The sequence below is a fragment of the Palaemon carinicauda genome, chromosome 44 (assembly GCF_036898095.1).
Source record: "Palaemon carinicauda isolate YSFRI2023 chromosome 44, ASM3689809v2, whole genome shotgun sequence".
In the NCBI taxonomy this organism is placed as follows: domain Eukaryota; kingdom Metazoa; phylum Arthropoda; class Malacostraca; order Decapoda; family Palaemonidae; genus Palaemon; species Palaemon carinicauda.
The window spans coordinates 8,481,883-8,503,022 of NC_090768.1; the positions used below are offsets into that span (position 1 = coordinate 8,481,883).

General features: G+C 37.5%; 1 protein-coding gene and 1 long non-coding RNA gene across 2 annotated transcripts in view; one reads left to right on the top strand and one right to left on the bottom strand.

Annotated features, from left to right (window-relative positions):
• The first annotated feature begins 1,361 nt into the window (after positions 1 to 1,361).
• On the top strand, positions 1,362 to 3,761 carry LOC137634118 (uncharacterized). The gene is made up of 2 exons (XR_011042454.1): positions 1,362 to 2,678; positions 2,726 to 3,761. It is a non-coding gene; the product is annotated as an uncharacterized lncRNA (long non-coding RNA).
• Positions 3,707 to 21,140, bottom strand: part of LOC137634117 (solute carrier family 66 member 3) — a 69,158-nt gene continuing 51,724 nt past the window's right edge. Inside the window, exons 3-4 of the mRNA XM_068366341.1 lie at positions 9,341 to 9,461; positions 3,707 to 4,830 (exon numbers count right to left, since the gene is read on the bottom strand). Coding sequence (XP_068222442.1) covers positions 4,700 to 4,830; positions 9,341 to 9,461 — 252 coding nt within the window. The 3' untranslated portion in view covers positions 3,707 to 4,699. The remainder of the gene's footprint in view (positions 4,831 to 9,340; positions 9,462 to 21,140) is intronic.

The window sequence follows — 21,140 nt, forward strand, 5'->3', positions numbered from 1 at the left end:
GTGAGGGAAGAGTTACTCAAGCCAAAAGAAATTTTCCTAAAGACGATGCCACTGTCGAGCCAGAAGTTTATGGTTGTGTAGGAACAGCTACTAATACAAGCCTCCCATGTGTGTATCAGCATACTCTGGTATTATATCCTCTGCTTGAAGATGAGACTGAAGTTTCCAGATTAATCCCAATTCTCAGATTGTGGAAAAAGAAAAGCAGCTCATCTTGATCCTGGATCAACCTGCCTCCTCGAGGAACAGAATCAGCCAATCAAGATACCTCCAGGCAAATCACAGTAGTGGTTATAAGAAGAGACAAGTGGGAACACTTGGGGGCGGTAGAAGTCCAAAGCACGGGACTTTGAACTGGTATATTATTCCCCTGAAAAAGCAGTTATTTTCTGTAGGACCGATAGATGGGTGTCAAAAGTACAATACTGTGCAGTGGCTGAAATAAAAGTTAGGGTTACTCTGGCTGTCACATGGTTGGGTCCTACCCTCGAGCCTCCAGCAATTACAACTACTGTACCTCATTAAATGTTTAAACGGTAGTTTCCAGCTTTACCATAATCATGCTCCTATTAAAGGACGATAGTTTGTATTTGTGTAGGAACAAGCTAATTTTTTTATGAATGCGAGTTTTTTATAAAAACATATTACATATCTCTAAATTGGGTTGACATACAATTTTATAGGCACTCTTGTAATAAATAGAATATATAAAAAAACCTAACTTGAGTGCTCCACTGCAGCCATAACCTAAATTCTTGTGGACTAAACTATTTAAAATCTTTCTAATAATGTAATTGTAAATCACATTTTCTTGCTAAAGAAAACTGTTCATTTAACATTTTTAAACTAACTAGTCCTTGTCTATGAGAGAGGATTTATTAGCATTCATAACTGCATAATTTCCAAGACATAGTTTGCAAGCACGTGAAGTATGAAGTATTACAGTACATAAATTATTTAAAATTAAATTCCCTTTCCTAATATCATTAGCTACTTATTATTGATGTACCGTATCTACTATGATTTTCATAACTAACTACTACTAATATTTTTCATCAGTAATGATAAATTGCAGATAATTGCAATAACAGCATTATAATCTCAATAATACTTCTATTATCACTAAAATCTCAACAATACTTCTAATACCATCACTAACTCTAAAAGACATTATTTCATGTATGTTAATTAGAAAATCTCACAGATAAATAAGCAACGGTAAGTGTTTTATAAACTCCATAACATCACAAGATCAAAGAATTTTTAACATCACAATGAATATATGTGCACGGATAGGCTGACTGCAAAATTACATATTAATAAGCAAGAAAGTCATTCCTCTTACTTTGACATTAATTAATAAGCAAGAAAGTCATTCCTCTTACTTTGACATTAAACTTGTATCATTAAAATATAAGATCTTAAAAGTGCTAGTGGGAAAACTAGTTACTCAGTCTGGTAATTTTACCAATAATGGTATTTTCCTAATTACTAACAGTATACAGAGATGTAGTTTTCATCAAAATAAAAATATCTATACAAAATTATTTCCAGTTCAATAGAAATATTACTCTTCATAAAAATTTATAATAAAATTTAAGTGGATTTGAACTCTTCAAGAATTGTTTTGGTGGGGGATAGACATTTATACGCGTGGTCAACTTGAATTGGTTATGCCAAAGAATTATAGCATAATTCATGAATTAAAATATAATTTATAGTTTTAAACATATTGTCCTAACAATAACTTTCCAATGTCACTTATTTTATTTATCAAAGATAAAATACCATCAGATCCCATTAAAAAGCTACTCTCAAAGATACCTCAACCACTGCCACCATATTCACCCAATGCTACCTTATTCCATTCTTGAAAGCACATAATTATAGATTAACGAAAGCGACTCGCAAGCTCTGGTTTGGAATAATGGAAATTCACATTACTTGTATTGCATTTTTGGCTAGGAAAATGTCTATATTTCAAATAGTTATTTTTAATGAATATTTGTTTTATTGCTAAAAAGGTTTTTTATATCTTTAAGTGCATCCAGTCCAGCTACCAACCCTTTTCTGATTTAAGTACTTATTTAGTTACTTTTCTTGAAAAATTTTAGGGGAAAGGTATTAATTTTAGTATCCCATATACAGTAATTTCACCACTTTCTATCATTATCCGAGGAATAGATTATCCATTTTCTCACATATATTGTATTTGTAAATTAAGGTTTGCTAAACATATGTTTCTCTTATTTCTTTGCTCGATTATATATTCACAATATTTCTTATTATGCTGAAAGATACAAATGTACTGGTATGCATTAGTTGCCAAGAAACTTAAAATACTTATAAACCTTTAAAACTACAGTAGTACTAATTCAAATAATTCACTTAAGCTGATACTAAACAAAGAATGTCCCTACTAATTTTTGATACATTAACCAGACCACCGAGTTTAAACACTTCTCTTAGGACTAAAGCGTTTTTAATTAACATTCAAATACAGTAAATAAAATATGTGATAGTCCAACATTAAAAATGTAGATTCTGACTATTTCCTTAATGAATGAAACTTATATAAATGGACAAAATATGCAAGTGCTGACCTCCATTTTCTACACACAGCAGTATGTTGACATTGGGCCTTGCATTCATCACTCGGAAGGCCATCCATCATTGAGGTGCAATGGGGGAAACGCCATAGTTGCACTACGATGTCAATGTTAAGAGGTTTGAAAGCAAGATAGGGAAATAAAGGAAGTTGGAATGTAGTACAAAGCAGAGAGTTTAAAAGAAGCTGCTGCTATGAGCCCAAGGGATTCTGCAAAGACATTTGGTAAATGCCTACAGTACATTACATGAGGTGCATTGACACTACCCCTCAACGAAACCTGTACTATGGTTTTCCATTAAATATTTGTGGCTTAAAGGAATATTACCAATTCAAAGAAAGGATAAAATTACTTTAACGCTGGGCTCTTATTGTTTTTGAAGAGGGCTATAGCCAATGATACGTTTTTATCTGTTATATATGTCTGTAATAGAACCTTTGCTACATTACTGTATTAAAAGTAAACTCCAAGATGAAATTATTATGAAATTGAGGCCTCATTTTGCTTTGCACAAATTGTTACCTCAAGATAAATTTTTCCGTACATCCCTGTGCAAATCTAGACCTGACTAAGGATGAATTGACTCAATGACCTGGTTAAAACTTTGAAATAGAAAAAACATTGTAAACTATTGATTGAGAAAAAAAAAAGTTAGATGCCTTAATTTATATATATATATATTCTGAAACAGGAAAAGATAAAAAATAAAGTTATACTTAGTACTGTATATACATACCTCATGTTGAGTCATTCTAAAAAATAATAGGGGAAAATTACAGAAATACATTAAAACTAAAATGTTATTGATTTACAAGCAATAAAGTAGACTAACTTACTAAAACTTTATGGTATTTATTAGGGTAGTGAGTTGCTTTTATGAGTGTATTGGGTGCCTTAAATTTTTGGATAGGTTAATTTCGGTCACTTTTGAGTCTTGGAACCAATTAATAATGATGGAGGTATGACTGTACTGTTAAATAAAAATAAATATATATTATTTTTTAGAAATTGTACATTGCACAAAATACAAATCCATTTAAATTTTTTGCATTACAATATACTTATATATATTGACATTAACAGTATTGTATACTATACAAAAAATAGTTTTGTCATTTCCATGCATATTTTTCAATAAACATATAAAGTTCAGTCTTTGCAACATTAAATATAATATTCTCTTCACAGCTTTTATCAAAAATTTTTATTAGGCCTCAGAAAATTGCCACGAAAGATTCTGGTACTTTAATCAGTAATTTGAATTTTATTGGCGAGCCTTTTCAAAAGAATCTTTGAAACATCCTGACAAGATTGAAAATGCAGTAAATAAAATAAAACATTACTTTAACCATATACAGTACTGTATATTTCAATTGAAATGTCTGTAATGTACTTCCATGATACTAATACTTGAAAAACAGCATATTCTTATTGTCAAGGGCATTAATTAGCATTATATTGTATATATTCCCTGAGTTGAAAGTCAGTACCAGTACTGTATCTAGGAATGCTGCTACTTACACCATACATATCCTGTTTGTATTGTAACAGGCAATCCCTCAGAACTTTTATTTATTGCTAGTCATAAAGGATAGAGTATTACAGACTTATTGTTTTGTAAAACTCATTCTTTACTTTAGTTTTTTTTTATTTACTGCTGAAGGTTTCTATGGCATTAGTAAGAGAATCTTAACATCATCTTACTTCAGAGCAAAATGATAATATGAATTGTATAAAATAAAACCTTACTCAAAGGCAAACTGTAACAGACAAGATAAATGATAAACATACTTCAATAATACTTAGAAGTATTATTTAAAAGATTTGAACTACACCTCCTTAGTTGCCTTTAGTGCTGTGTTTTAATCTCTTTTACATGCTCTACCTAAGGAGTAAAATTCATAGCATGTTGTACATTAGAAATTAAAGTGAGTGACATGAAATGGTGCAGTTCTTAAGAGCCTCAGAATCTTAATCACCACTACAATATATACAACATAACTGTTTCTACCATACCTAATTACCAAGGCCACTCTATATTTTTGCTGGCCCGTTTGTGTATGTCCAAGCTTTTCTGGTAGAGATCTGCCTTATTCCTTCTTCTTCTTGGGTTTATAAGTAATGGCAGCAGCAACAATACAGCAATTAAGGGCAAATGACGTACCAAAGTTCATCAGAAGGGCAAAGTCAGCAGACTCAAGGTATATTGTAAATATACGGGCTGAAAAGTAATAAAAGAATAGCATTAATATAGAAATAATTGGCGTGTCAAATTTTCAAATGGTAAAAATTAGTTTTTACAATCTTCCCCAACCATCTCAATGTTTGATAGCTAGTTTCTCATAAAATTTCCTTCCAAAGTATTTTCAAATAATCTCTATATCTTCAGTAGACAAAAAATATTCAAAACTGACATACTGGAGAGGTTTTTGAGTTCAGAAGGCTTAATCAGGAAGGGAGAAAGTCATGGGTACTACCGATTGTAATCCAGAGTCTAGTGCTAAATGAGGTAATGATCTTGGCAAACAGTACTATACTGTATTATCAAAACTTGACAAACACTTAGTACAGTACAGTTAAGTAATAATTTTGTAAATGAACTAACAATGAATGCCAAACCAGATTCATGTGTCCTCTTAGTGGAGAGGATAATGACCTTATCAAAAGACTGATTAGGACCCATTTATAATTATTACAATAAAATGTAAGAGACTATGATCAACTGGTGGAATCCTTCATGAATCTTTGAAAGGTTTTAATTTTTGCTAAGGTTTTCTTGTAGGATAGTCTGATACCCAATGGTACCTTTTTGATTACCTTTACACATCTTTCAATGAAGTTCTGATGATAACTGAAGATACAGTACTAAAATATTATTATAAAATAAATGTCACACCTAAAATTTCAAGTCATACAGTTAAAGAAACTTTATTAGTGGCGAGATCCAGATATTGAGGAGCCACTGGCCTTGACCTACTTACAATCCTACTTGACCTTTGTTATGATTCAGCTCCATAATTTGCACCATGTACTAATTTTAGCTAGATCTCTAACAACCCCAAATCTACATTCTAGAGATGGAAAAGCGGCAGAGAGAGTAACATCATTTGCATATTCGACGAGGCCAAACCACATATCAAGTGTATATGATAAGAAAAGTTACGGGACTAGAATAGTACCCTGAGGAATAACAGATATCACATTCCCATACTCACTGTGGTGCCCATTAACAACAACTCTTTGCAATCTATTACTTGAAAAATCAATAATGATGTTAAAAAAGACCCACCTACTCCCAAAGATTTGAGTTTGAAAACAATGGCCTAATGTTTTAACACGATAAAAGGCAGCACTGAAATCTAGGCCAATCATACAAACTTCCTGACAACAATCAATGAATTTCTGTACAGCATTGGAGATTGTAAGAAGGCCATCATATGCTCCTAGGCCTTTGCAAGAACCAAATTGCAAACTAGGGAACTGATGATTACCTTCAGCATACCTAACTAGACATTTTTTCACAAGACATTAAAAAACTTTACATAATATGGGTTTTGGAAATTGGACAGTAATCAGCTGGGTTAGAGCTACCACAAACACATTTACCTAATGGAATACCATTACCCAATTCTTAAGCAATTGCTAAATGAACCTCTTCTTGCTAACTTATGAAAAATAACAGACAACTGGAGAGCTAAGATATCAGCAGTTCTTATGAACAACAATAGAAAAATACCATTTGGGTCTACACCTCCATAAGTATTAAGATACGTCAAGCGTGTTTTAATTTCACTGGACTAAAAAGCTAAAATAGTTAATTAAGCCTCAAGAAAACAAGAATGAGGAAGATGAGTAAGCTGCAAAAATTGGAATGAGTTTATCAGAGACGAGTAGTACTATGAAGGGAGAGGATATATAACGGCTCCTCACCTATCCTCCTCCTTAGATTCCTAGACTGGGTTAAGTCTATTAGGGGTGCAGATATCTATGGTTATCTACAGATACGTCCCTGATTATACACAATATCTTAGGATAGTCATTCCGGGGGTTAGAACCCTGTGATACCTGACGGTAATTCTCTTGTAATATCATTCACATAAATATTATACAGTAGGAAGCTGCCCGAAGGAACTACCATCAGGACGACATGGCTATCTCACCCAAAAATATATTTTTCCTACGTAAGAAACATAAACTCTTCGAGAACAGCTCTTAGCTGAGTATAGTTCCAAGTTAAATCTGAACTGTTACTCACCCAAAAATTATATGGGTCCTGTTTCTCAAAATAGCACGATTATAATCATTGAACCAGGGTTTGTCTTTCAGTAATTTAGCACACAAGAATGGATAAGCCTATCAATTGTGTTGACAAGATTCTCATTTCAAGAGAACAACAGGCTAAACACTTTTATACAGTTGTGACAAATTCAAAATCAAAAGATCACTCAAAATGCCATTCCAGTCTGTTTGATATTTTATATGAGGTATATCTTCAAAGAATGTGACACATCAGGGACAGGCTGCTCAGCCTTAATTACTAATGAAATTAAGGCTTGCCCAACCTAACTTGGTATAACACATGGAGAATCAGTATATACTAGGTCCAAACACTTACTACTGTAGATCTGTGAATAGCTTCACTCAAGAATTGCTCACAGCCTGATTCAGAGGCAAATTACAAAACTCCTAAGCCATCGCAATCAGTATGAGAAACAGAATTTAACCACTAAATACGAACAAGAACGAGAGGCCTTACTATCATCTTGTCCATAATGGTAAGAAAAGTCAAAGACAGAAGTATCCAAGTCTGGATTCCAGTATATTGAACACAAATAGAAGTATTCAAGTCTGGATTCCAGTATATTGAACACAAAAGTTAAGCCTGTCACAAACTTTCATACCTAAATCTCATAATATCCATATTTATAACAGGAGTTAGGAAAAGCACTGCACTTGATCCTTATATACACCGCCATTGTGCTTGCCTTATGAATGGCATCCTGGTTCAAAATTACTGGTTTCTTAAAACCTGTAATAAGGACTTCAGATGACAGCCTCAATTAAGAAACCAAGTTTCGGAGCCTAATGGGTGAGTATTCCCACCAGACGATAGTGAAAAAGTTTTTATCATAATATTATTAATTAAGCTACAACCCTAGTTGGAAAAGTGGGATGCTATAATCTCTGATAGGGAAAACTAGCCAAGTGAGGAAAGGAAATAAACAAAGTTCAAGAAAAGTAATAAACCATTAAAATATATTTTAAGATCAGTAACATTAAAATAGATCTTTCATAAATAAACAAAGAGACTTAAGTCAGTCTTTTCAACATTAAAGTATTTGCTGCCGGTTTGAATTTTTCAAGTTCCATCAATTCCACTACCTGATTAGGAAGATCATTTCACAACTAGGTCACAGCTGGAATAAAACTTCTACAATACTGTACTGTGAAGTATTGAGCCTCATGATGGAGACAGCATGAAAATAAGACTTAACTACATACCTAGTAATACAAACAGGATGGTACTGTCCGGGAAGATCTGAATGCAAAGGAATAATCTTGTGCAACATGCATAACAAACTACAGTAACTGAACGACGGTGTCAGAGATTAATATCTGGATAAGGAATAAGAAATTTAATAGACTGTTAGGTCCTATCTAACAAACCAAGAGATTCCTGCCAAACCTTTTCCCTTGCAAAATAAATCATGGCTTGCACTTACAAGAAGAGGAACCTTTCACTCAAGAATGCCCCTACAAAATGGTGTAAATATGGGAGTAACAAAAACATCTCGTAAACCTTCAACATGCTTCACCTTCTTTACTGAGACACTTTCTCATGCTCATCCATTGCAAAGTACAACAGAAAAACAAAGTAAAAGGGAAAGATCCAACCATAGGCAAAGAACAACAGTGCATGTCCTCACTTAATGGGGCTGAAGACAAAAATAGCTTAACCCACTCAGATAAGTACCTGAGTGTTGAGTTCTATTGCGTCTTTACCCACCTAATGGATAAACTTCTAATTACAACATAAGAACAATATAAGAATAAATTGAAATTAACCATGTGGAAAGAAAAAGTGTAATTTTTTTTTTTTCAGTACTTACATTGTTTTGTTAACTATTTTTGTTAATGTATTAACAACGAACAGACATTTTGTAAATCTATATTAAAGCTATGTATATACTTATGGGGAGTTTGCTAACTGAACTACTTTAATTCATTCATGGTGGAGCTATAAACTAGTTTGAGACAAGGACTCAAAACTGCTTAACAGCTGAAAAGATCAACATGAAAACCATAACAAGGGAAGATTCATTTAACTGAGATAATAAGCAAACTCTGATTGCTAACATAAATTATAAATAATGAAAATAAAGACAAGAAATTAAACGAGTAAAGTAAATAACAATAAAGTACCGTAGTTAAACTATAAAGTTTGCAGAAATGTATTGTTGCTTGAGACTAGAGGTGGAATAAATCTATTTTGGCATGGTACTCAACCTCACCCAGGAAGAGAATGTGCTTTCTTTCCCAGTACTGTACTGTGCATCATTTAAAGTATCAAAGTACAGTAGTGTTGATAAAATACTACAGCATTCTATACATTATAAATCAATATACTGTATAACAAGATATATTTTGAATTTTTTTTCGTACATTACTGTACAATGAAATAGAAATATATTTTCCTGGAGGGTAAAAGGTACAGTACAGCAAATACTTACTGACGCATGTATACGTGGAGATCAACCAAGACGGAATGGAAACTGTTGAAGAATTTTTGGACCTGAGAATTGTTAAAAGCGCCACTACCTTGCTACTTGCAGATATAGGAGTAGTGAGTCCCTGAAAAAATTAAATATTTTACATCTCAAAGTTTTTAAATGTTGTAGATGAATATTGTCACTTGTGTCTATTTATGACCATACCACTGAGTTTTGACAATTTATTATAGTCAAAATATTAATAATATGACAGTATTAAAACAGTTGAATGCTTAAAAAGGGTGAAATATGAAAAGAAAATATGAAAAATAAGGGAATTCTGAAAAAATATTAAATTATCTTTTTTTTTTTAAAGTGAAAATGAATGGGAACCATGAATATTGTATAAGCTTTGATTTAAACTGTATACTATTCAATATGTACAATATACATACATTACTTCTACAAAACTCCCCTGACATTCACAAGGCTTGTTTCTCAAAGCTGGTTAAATGTTGAGGTTTACCCTAAAAATCTATAAAAAGGACGCCTTTTTTTTCACTGTAATAGCCTTGCCCTCGAGTGGGGTTTTATGACATTTTCATGACAATTTTTTTTTTTAGACTTAATCATAGCCACATAGCTATATCTTAAAACATGTTATTTTTATTAATAAAATAAATTTTTGAATATACTTACCCGGTGATCATATAAGCTGCAACTCTGTTGCTCGACAGAAAAACCTACGGTCAAAATACGCCAGCGATCGCTATGCAGGTGGGGGTGTACATCAACAGCGCCATCTGTCGAGCAGGTACTTAGTACTCCAAGTTAACAAAGAACCAATTTTCTCCTCGGTCCACTGGGTCTCTATTGGGGAGGAAGGGAGGGTCCTTTAATATATGATCACCGGGTAAGTATATTCAAAAATTTATTTTATTAATAAAAATAACATTTTTCAATATTAAACTTAGCCGGTGATCATATAAGCTGATTCACACCCAGGGGGGTGGGTAGAGACCAGCATTACATGTTTACATTATTATGAGCTAAGTATTTTGTATTTAATTTTAGCAGTTATTCAAAATAACAAACATAAAATAAATAAGTACCTGGTAAGGAAGTCGACTTGAACAATTTACTCTGCCTTTTTAAGTACTTCTTCCTTACGGAGCCTCGCGATCCTCTTAGGATGCTGAGCGACCCCTAGGATCTGAAGTATCAAGAGTTGCAACCCATACAACAGGACCTCATCAAAACCTCTAATCTAGGCGCTTCTCAAGAAATGACTTTAACCACCCGCCAAATCAAGTAGGATGCGAAAGGCTTCTTAGCCTTCCGGACAACCCAGAAACAATAAAACATTTCAAGAGAAAGATTAAAAAGGTTATGGAATTAGGGAATTGTAGTGGTTGAGCCCTCACCCACTACTGCACTCGTTGCTACGAATGGTCCCAGAGTGTAGCAGTTCTCGTAAAGAGACTGGACATTCTTAAGATAAAAAGACGCGAACACTGATTTGCTTTTCCAATAGGTTGCGTCGATTATACTTTGCAGAGATCTATTTTGTTTAAAGGCCACGGAAGTTGCGACAGCTCTAACTTCGTGTGTCCTTACCTTCAGCAAAGCTTGGTCTTCCTCATTCAGATGGGAATGAGCTTCTCGTATTAACAGTCTGATAAAATAGGATAAAGCATTCTTTGACATAGGCAAAGATGGATTCTTAACTGAACACCATAAAGCTTCAGACGGGCCTCGTAAAGGTTTTTAAATAGAACTTAAGAGCTCTTACAGGACATAAGACTCTTTCTAGTTCATTTCCAACCATACGATAAGTTTGGAATATCGAACGATATTGGTCAAGGCCGAGAAGGCAGCTCGTGTTTGGCTAGAAAACCAAGTTGTAGAACATGTAGCCGTTTCGGATGAGAATCCGATGTTCTTTCTGAAGGCATGAATCTCACTGACTCTTTTAGCTGTGGCTAAGCATACCAGGAAAAGAGTCTTTAATGTGAGATCTTTCAGGGAGGCTGATTGTAGCGGTTCGAACCTGTCTGACATAAGGAATCTTAGTACCACGTCTAAATTCCAACCAGGTGTAACCAAACGACGCTCCTTCGTGGTCTCAAAAGACTTAAGGAGGTCCTGTAGATCTTTATTGTTGGAAAGATCTAAGCCTCTGTGACGGAAGACTGATGCCAACATGCTTCTGTAACCCTTGATAGTGGGAGCTGAAAGAGATCGTTCTTTCCTCAGATATAAGAGAAAGTCAGCTATTTGAGTTACAGAGGTACTGGTCGAGGATACGGATACTGACTTGCACCAGTTTCGGAAGATTTCCCACTTCGATTGGTAGACTCTAAGGGTGGATGTTCTCCTTGCTCTAGCAATCGCTCTGGCTGCCTCCTTCGAAAAACCTCTAGCTCTCGAGAGTCTTTCGATAGTCTGAAGGCAGTCAGACGAAGAGCGTGGAGGCCTTGGTGTACCTTCTTTACACGTGGCTGACGTAGAAGGTCCACCCTTAGGGGAAGTGTTCTGGGAACGTCTACTAGCCATCGAAGTACCTCGGTGAACCATTCTCTCGTGGGCCAGAGGGAAGCAACTAGCGTCAACCTTGTCCCTTCGTGAGAGGCGAACTTCTGCAGTACCTTGTTGACAATCTTGAACGGAGGGAATGCATATAGATCTAGATGTGACCAATCTAGTAGAAAGGCATCTATATGAACTGCTGGGTCCGGGATTGGTGAGCAAAATATTGGGAGCCTCTTGGTCATCGAGGTTGCGAAGAGATCTATGGTTGGCTGGTCCCAGGTGGCCCAAAGTCTCTTGCATACATCCTTGTGGAGGGTCCATTCTGTTGGAATTATTTGTCCCTTCCGACTGAGACAATCTGCCATGACATTCAAGTTGCCTTGGATGAACCTCGTTACTAGTGATATGTCTAGACCTTTTGACCAGGTGAGGAGGTCCCTTGCGATCTCGTACAATGTCAGAGAGTAGGTCCCTCCTTGCTTGGAGATGTACGCCAAAGCCGTGGTGTTGTCCGAGTTCACCTCCACCACTTTGCCTTGAAGGAGAGACCTGAAGCTTTTCCAGGTCAGACGTACTGCCAGTAGCTCCTTGCAGTTGAAATGCATTGTCCTTTGACTCGAGTTCCATAATCCCGAGCATTCCCTACCGTCTAATGTCGCACCCCAGCCTACGTCCGATGCGTCCGAGAAGAGAACGTGGTTGGGAGTCTGAACAGTCAGGGGAAGACCCTCTCTAAGGTTGATATAGTCCTTTCACCAAGTCAGACAAGACTTTATCTTTCCGGAAACCGGGATCGAGACCGCTTCTAGCGTCTTGTCCTTTTTCCAGTGAAAAGCTAGATGGTATAGAAGAGGACGGAGGTGTAGTCTTCCTAGTGACACAAATTGATCCACGGATGACAGTGTCCCTACCAGACTCATCCACAGCCTGACTGGGCAGCGTTCCTTCTTCAGCATCTTCTGGATGGATAGCAGGGCTGGGGGCTGATCGTCTTGTTCAGCAACGTCCTCATCAGAGGGTTCCTCATCCGAAACTGATGAGGAAACGGCAACGGAGTGGGCAACGTCTGACTCGCTGAATCCGGTCGCACTGGTGGATGCGTGACGGAGCCGGACGCAATATCATGGCACTGCTGCACAGTCTGTGAACTGTCAACAACCATGGGTGCGCGAGGAAGTACAGCGTCAACCCGAAACTGTCTAGACTGTCTGGGTTGTGCAGTCAACACCCTACCGGGTTGCTGAGGTTGACGCACTGCGTCACAACAAGTCACCTCTGCTGGTTGTTGAACGTCCTGAACGTCAACAACCACCTCCGAGCGTCGCTTAACGTCAACGTGCGACTGGCAACCCACACTGGGTCGCATCGGTGGAGGAACCACCTCAACTGGCAGACGCGAGTAGGTAACCTCAGCGTCAACAGGGCGCACAACCGACCGGTTGGAAGGTTGTTGGCCAGAAGGAGGAACCACCTCAACTGGCAGACGCGAGTAGGTTACCTCAGCGTCAACAGGGCGCACAACCAACCGGTTGGAAGGTTGTTGGCCAGAAGGTTCTTCTCCGCATTTAAGTCCTCTATCAAGGACGCAAGCTTGGACTGCATGTCTTGCAGCAAAGCCCATTTAGGGTCTACGGGAGCAGGTGTGGCAACAGACGGGGTTAGCGACTGAGGCGGAACCATTTACCATCCCTGAAAGCCTTGTTATGTGTGACATAATAGTACAGCAAAACTTCAAAGGCTCGACAAAAGGTGAGAAGTTGACCTGTTAACAACTTGGAGCGTCTCCTGGCTAGGCGCCAGGGCGAGTCTACCAGAATTGAGAAGTCTATCTGGGCAGAGGCATGAACTCCCAAGCCGAGAACTTCTCTCGTGTCCTATCAGACTCTCGCTCTATAAGCCAGTTTAAAAGAAGGGAAAACAAAGGCTGTATCCCTAAAACTCCTCCTGGTGCAAAAACCAGTCGCCTAGCCAACGTAACGCTCTCTAGGAGAGCGAGAGAGCACTAGCTTAAAAATAACGGCTTCGAAGTAGCTAGGCCTAGTGTAAGTTCTGACGTTTAGGCGAACGAGGAGCAGCAGTTACAAGATCCGGACGAAGATCCTTAAAAAATCATCATGATTTAATTAAAGTCCATAGGAGGCTAAGCAGCTTAAGGCTCCTCTCCAAATGACAGAGTCCTCAAGGGAATATCAGTAGGAGGGAGAACAGCACTTTCTCATCTACAGGAACCTTGTCCGATAAAAGCTAGGTTATCTCAGTGAGTCTCTCACTGGTGCATTAGTAGCAGACCAGAAGGCAACGTCATGTAACTGCTTGACAGTCTGAGAACTGTCAACAACTGAACTGTCAACCACAACAGGTGCGTGAGGACATACAGTGTTCACTCGAGACTGCTTTGACTGTCTATACTGAGCAGTCAAAACAACTCTAGAATGCGGAGGTTGACGCACCGCGTCAAAACAAAACAACTTGGACTGTTGTTGTACCTCGCGAACGTCAACGGAAGGTTCCGTGCGTTACTGAACGTCAACATGCGGCTGGCAGGGTACACTGGAACGCATGGGTGGCGGGACTCTCTTAGCTGGAGTGCGGCAGAAGGTTGCCTCAGCGTCCACAGGACGCACAACCGTGTTGGTTGTAGGCTAGAGGTTGGTGCAGTGTCAACCTTCTCCGCACGAAAGTCCCGCATCAATGACGTTAACTGAGACTGCATGGTCTGCAGCAAAGACCACTTAGGGTCTACAGGAGCAGGTGCGGCAACAGACGGTGTGACTGCCTGATGCGGTACCGCTTTGCCTCTCTTAGGAGGTGAGCAGTCGTCGGAAGACTGCAGCGAGTCCGAACTGACCCAGTGGCTACAACTGGGCCGTTGGACTTGCGCGGAAGGGACCGACTTGCGCTTAATAAGCTGCGAGACCTTGGTCCATGGTTTCTTACGAGAAACCTCTTCCGCAGACGAGAAATAAATGGGCTCTCTCGTCTTTGTGTGGGTGGGGCGATCTTGGGTAGATACGCCCGAAACCACGGAGGGAAACGTCTGTTCGTTGATCAAGGCCTGACGAACCCATAAGTCGTTCGACATTACTTCTCCCCTGGGCTTGGGAGCTTGCAAGAGGTCCCGGACTAGGTGAACGACAGGCACGAACAGACGAACCCTCGGACGCAACACTGTAACACTTTGCGCATATCACTTTATCACTTCGATTTTCTGTTTTGCACTTATTTCACTGAAATCGAAACTTTAACTGATTTCTACCTGAAACACGCAATTCTACCCTTCATTAAAAGGTAGTAATTGCGAAATCAGTCGTATAATGCAGCTCATTAATACTAGCAAAAAACAGAAAACATATATAAAGATAAAAAATTCAGTGGCTGGGAAAGAGACTAAACACTAGTTCAAATAAACTACGTTTACAATCTCTCACCGCACATAGCCTGGGGACAAGAATAAAACCCTAGAAACGTTTTACCTTCTTCCCCGTACAGCGACTAGGGAGGAGAGTAACACGAGAACAACGTTACCCGCTTGAACGGAACGTTTTCTCTCCTCTCTCTCCCTCCGTCTCTATCTCTCTCTCTCTTTCTCTCTTGATTTCGCACCTAAGAGAAGAGCCCAATTATATATCGTCAAAAAAACATGTTATTTGACTAAAGGAAAAAACTGAAAGGTTTTCCAAATAAAAAGTTCCTTTAATTTAGAATTTAAAACATTTAAGCTAAGAAAGAATGAACGAAACGTCAGAATCGATTTACTCTTACTGCAAAGTGAAACCGTGATACACTCTCTCTCTATCGTAACGATAGAGCGCATGTTGAACGTCCTGAACGTCAACAACTGCGTAGTCTAAAATAAACGTTAGTTCATCTTTGAAAACAGTACGAAGACTATCAAAGAAATTCTTTCATAAAACATTAAATTTAAAAAGTTTTAAATTCTTTAAAGGCTAAATACGATATAACGGGCTCAACGTTGATTAACTTCGGTTCCAAGTTAGGACCGCCTACTATCAGGAAAGGTCGCATATAAACAAAACATAAAAATTTATTTTTATATGTTTATAATAAATGGAAAGTTAATCGAAGAGGCCTAATAAAGGCGGAGAGATATAAAATATATAGATCTATAACGTGTTAAGCAAAATTACTAAAAACCTAAACACACTTCCGTCTAAGGGAAGGGTCGGCCATTTAAAAGTGAAAGAGAGTCCATACTCTCTGTCACCATAATTAAATCTATCCAAAACGAGTTCAAGTTTTGAGATGAAGATAAAACACCTGCATAGCGAAAGCTCAAAACTAGAATAGTGTACTTCACCAAATAGTTGTGAAAACAAATCCAGTTAGTAACAGCGTATTAGTAGGTCTTGCCGGTAGCCCGACAGAGAGAAAATTGGTTCTTTGTTTACTTGGAGTACTAAGTACCTGCTCGACAGATGGCGCTGTTGATGTACACCCCCACCTGCATAGCGATCGCTGGCGTATTTTGACCGTAGGTTTTTCTGTCGAGCAACAGAGTTGCAGCTTATATGATCACCGGCTAAGTTTAATATTGAAAACAGAGGTTTGACCTGGTAAGTGAAAATTCAAATAAATCGCCAAAAACAAAATGGCGACACATCTGCTCACAGAATGTAAACAATGGTGTCATTTGCACCCCACTTTCTATGCCTGTGTTAGTGGGGAGGATTTTATGTGACTACTGGGAAAGTATCAAAACATACATTTTAGGAAAATGTCAAATTATTTCATACTTGCCTCCCTCCCGCCACAGTTTCATAAGTGAGTCACCCATTATTTGGAGTGGAATTGAGCTAAAAATTCCAAAAAGCTGGGTAGACAAATACTTAAAAATACGATGGGTATACCTGTACTTTTAACCTGAATATTCACCTGTAGATGTGAAATTTTTTTCAAGCAATGACCTTGGGGTTTAAACACTACATCAATGGTTGTAGGATCACTGAGCAGTGAGATGACAAAATCCCTTATTAAGGAAAGTAACCTAGTGGTAGGGGTCATTGTACCAATAGTGCAGGAATCCACTAGTCAATACCAATGTTGTTATGTAGGTACACTCCTATATACACCATGATGTGTACTTTAGGCCTACTGTATATCTCTATGCTCCCTAACTCGGCCACTATCACCTCCCTAAATGAAAGGATAAGGAAACTTAATAATTTCTTTTGTTTTCATGCTAGTAAGGACCGTACTAAAACCAGGAAACTCAAGGTACAATAATTATCATGAGTAAGTGGCCAATTTATTAAATAGTGGTGAACAAAAAGACACTTCAAGCCACATTTGAGATGTCTGTAAGAGAAATTTTTTTAAAAATCCATAGAAGTAGCTACTGATCTCACCTTGTGAGTTATCACCTTGAAATCAGGTAAGAAATGCTCATGTAATTTATCATGAGCTTCCATGATAAGGTTACATATCACATATGACATAGGTCTGCCTATATTCACTATTGAGGCACAATGGTGGAGTATATTTTTACCCATTTCTTGCACTTTAACTTGTACAGTACAGTAAATTCTTTCAAGGACCTTACTTGACATAAAGGTGCCTTTTCTACTGATCTTTTTGCTTTGACCAGACTGAATGATAATTGAAACCTTCATAATTTATTTTGTGTGGAATTAGGGTTCTGACTGCAAGAATGCTGTAATTTCTTATTAAACATTTAGTGAGAAAAGTTCACAGAGGTTTGGATTCAAGTCAGACGAATGACTTGAAGGTTTGGAATTTATATACTAAGTGCTGCTATTCCTCTTAATTTTTGTGGGAATACATCTTTGGAGAGTTTTGGCAGCAGCTTGGTGCACAAAGTCAGTGTTTGCCTAACATTTTTAAAAAGAAGCCTGGTTATCTCATAAGTACTACAGGGTATTGGGTGCAGTAGTAGAAGTAGGAATCTATTACAGTATAGATAGAATTTATCCTTTTAATCAAACTTTTTAAATTTGTTTTAGGGCTATACAATAGTATTAATTTTCTTGATGAGAAATTACAGGGTGATGCGTACTGCAGTATATATAGGCTTCTAGTGTTAAGTATTTTAGGGTGTATTTGGGAGTAATCCTTAGTTATTAAATTCCTTTATATTGTTATTCCATTTTAGATGCGCCTAATTTTGTTAATCTGGATTCAAGAGTTATTATTTGCAACTACCTAATTTACAGTTGTTACTCTTAAGCAACCCATTCATGATCAGTAATTACTGAAGGAATTCCTTCAGTGTCAGAACTAGGACGTCCACTAACGGTCAGTGCGTTCATCAGTGTAGGATAGACTACCGTGGTTATTAGACAATTGAAATGGCTTCCTCATGTGCTTGTAAATTCGAGGTGGATGTTCTAATAGCTTCTTGATCCTTTAAAAACATTATATCTCATAGTAAGTCCAAGTTGGCGTATACACATCATCTGCCCCAGTTCCAGACCGCATAGAATCTTCGACTTTTTTTGCTTCTTTCCTGAAATTACTCCTGTAGATGTTGATTTTTTTTCTTCACTAAGTCTGTGGTTGCATCAGGATACTTTTCTTTAAGTTTTTCTGCTAATTTTCCATACACTTGGTTTTTTTTCATATTTATTCAGATAATGTTTTGACTTAATTTGCCAAAGGCATGGCTGTTCTTTGTATAACTGTAAAAATTCACCCCCAAATTCTCTATCTTCCGGCATCTTAACTACTTAAACCTCACTCAAATCTCTGCACCAACATTCCTCACACAATGACCATGCGGTTCACACTGATAACTCAACTGACTGGTAGCCATTCACGGTCAATGTTCCCTTCAGTGCGAGTTAGCTCCGCCTCCAAAATCAAGCAGAGTTTGATTCTCATCAGTGTAACTGACAGTTGTACTGACAAGCCTAAAACAACCCCATTCACGATCATTTTTGCCAAGTTTGAAGGAATTCCTTCAGTAATTACTGATCGTGAATGGCTTGCTTTAAACTTGTACTAATTAAAGGTGAGTCTCAGGTGATTGTTGTTGATATTAGTCCAGTTTTAGATTTCCTATCTCATTCATTCACTCTCCTACCTCCATCAGTGTGGGATTCAGGTTTATGACAGTCATGAGTTTAATTGAAATAAACAAAATTTTAATAAAATTGAATATTTCTATACTTACTGGCCATTCATAGGACTCCCCCTGTCTTCCCACTGACTGTTAAACATGTCTTAATTTCAAGACTGAAAATAACATCCAAGTGCACTTATTGTCATACAATGCCATATACTCTCAATACTCCACCACAGGGGGCAAGGCTATTGAGAAGGAAGCTTTATAATGTCAGGCGAGTATCAAAATAATAAATTTTATCATTAAAATTCCATTTTTGTGCGTTCTAAAGATTAAATTACGTAAAAGAATATACTGTACTCTTATAATAACCAATCTCTACTTTGTTTGCACTGAATTATTAACTGTTATTACCCTTCTGAGGATCATGCAGCTATATACAAAATCTATTCAGCTTGCTAATGCAATTTTAAGCGTCTTTCTATCTTTATTCCTTTTGTAAGTTACTCTACAAAACGACAACATAAGAAGATTGAAACACGACATCATAGTTTTTTGTAAAAAAAAAAAGAAAAAAAGTATGCAAGTCATGATCCTGACAGAAATTTTATCACAGCAGGAATTACCCAATGATTAAATATTGTACAGTAATACTTTTAAATTCAATACAGTACAGAGCTGTATTTGGTAATTATGTACAGAGTATTAGCATGGAGTCTTTAGTCCTTAGATTTTAGCCTTCTTTTTCATTGCACTTGATATGCACACTTAGTAATGAAACTAGAAAAGTAATTTGCATTTTTCCTAATTATACAAGTGTGTCCTTTGATAGGAATGTTATTTCAGCATAGCTAGAATACAGCTATCAAAATTCTATGAGGTATAAGTATAACAGTAGGGTAGCGGGGAAGCCCTCAACCTACACACTGAAGGCTGGATGAGGTACTAAGTAAAACTTAAAGGACTCAGATTTGTATAAAGTACCATAGTTAGGAAAAATACAAATTACTTAAAAACTCTATGGTTTGTTCCAACTCATATAGTATACAAATCCTTGTCCTTTAATAAGGAGACTTATCCTAGGGAGGGTGGAAGTCCCTATAACAAAGTTGAGACTGAGAGAGCTTTTCTCAACAAAAGTAGATTAGAAAATCTGCTGTTGGCTGAAAAGAGGCTACGAGCAAAGAAGATGACTTGCTGTGCTTGGAAGACAACGGTAGAGGAGTCAATGCATTGTGGTACCTTTGTATGTGGGGTTGGCAAAGAAGTTTGGGCCATATGGGCAGTTCCCTTGGTACCTCCACCAGAAGCGTCAACAGATCTGGGTACCATCTGGTGTGCAGCCACTTGGAATCCATTACAGTTATCCTTAGATTCAGGGTAGTCCCCACCTTGTTTATTACCCTTAGGATTAGGCAGAACAGTGATAAAGATGAAGTTTTTATGATAAAACAAAGTTTTATGAATACTTACCTGGCAGTTATATATACATAGCTAATTATCTCTATTTCGGCAGAATTTTTCTAAAACTAGGCAACCGCCTTGTGGTGGTTGGGTGGTAACACCCGTCAAAGGGTGGTAGGAGGAATCATTCCCGTTCTCTGTTCTTCAGTTCATCTATGCCCGACCTGTCTCCTGAGGGGAGGTGGGTGGGCCTTCGAATGTATATATAACTGCCAGGTAAGTATTCATAAAACTTTGTTTTATCATAAAAACTTCATTTTTACGAATAGAACTTACCTGGCAGTTATATATACATAGCTGATTAACACACTTGGAGGAGGGTGATAGACAGTAACATCGTTGGGGAAACAACCAAAAAAGTTGTAGGATAAATAAACACCTTGATTCCTTACCTGCTAAGGTAGCTGACTTCAAAGGTTCCTGCCTCTTGAGTCGCTTTCCCTTAGGAGTGTCAGCCAGGATGTGACCTGCAGTGCTGAAAACACTCAATCGAGTCTGTCAACGGGGTGAGACCAACAATCTGACTAGACTTCAGGACTACCTATTGCCCAAAATAATAAACCGCAACTTTACCAAACCAACCACCTAACATTTGCAAAGTAGATAAAAATGATCTAACTAGACTGAGGTGACTGTACACAAGTCGAAGTCCTCAGACAACCAATAAAAAATACACCAACCTATGCACAAGTAAACAAAACTAAGGTTGAGGGGAGGTAGTAACTCCTTTGCCTAATACAGAAGCCGTAGCTACGTATGGTCCCAAGGTATAACATTTCTCAT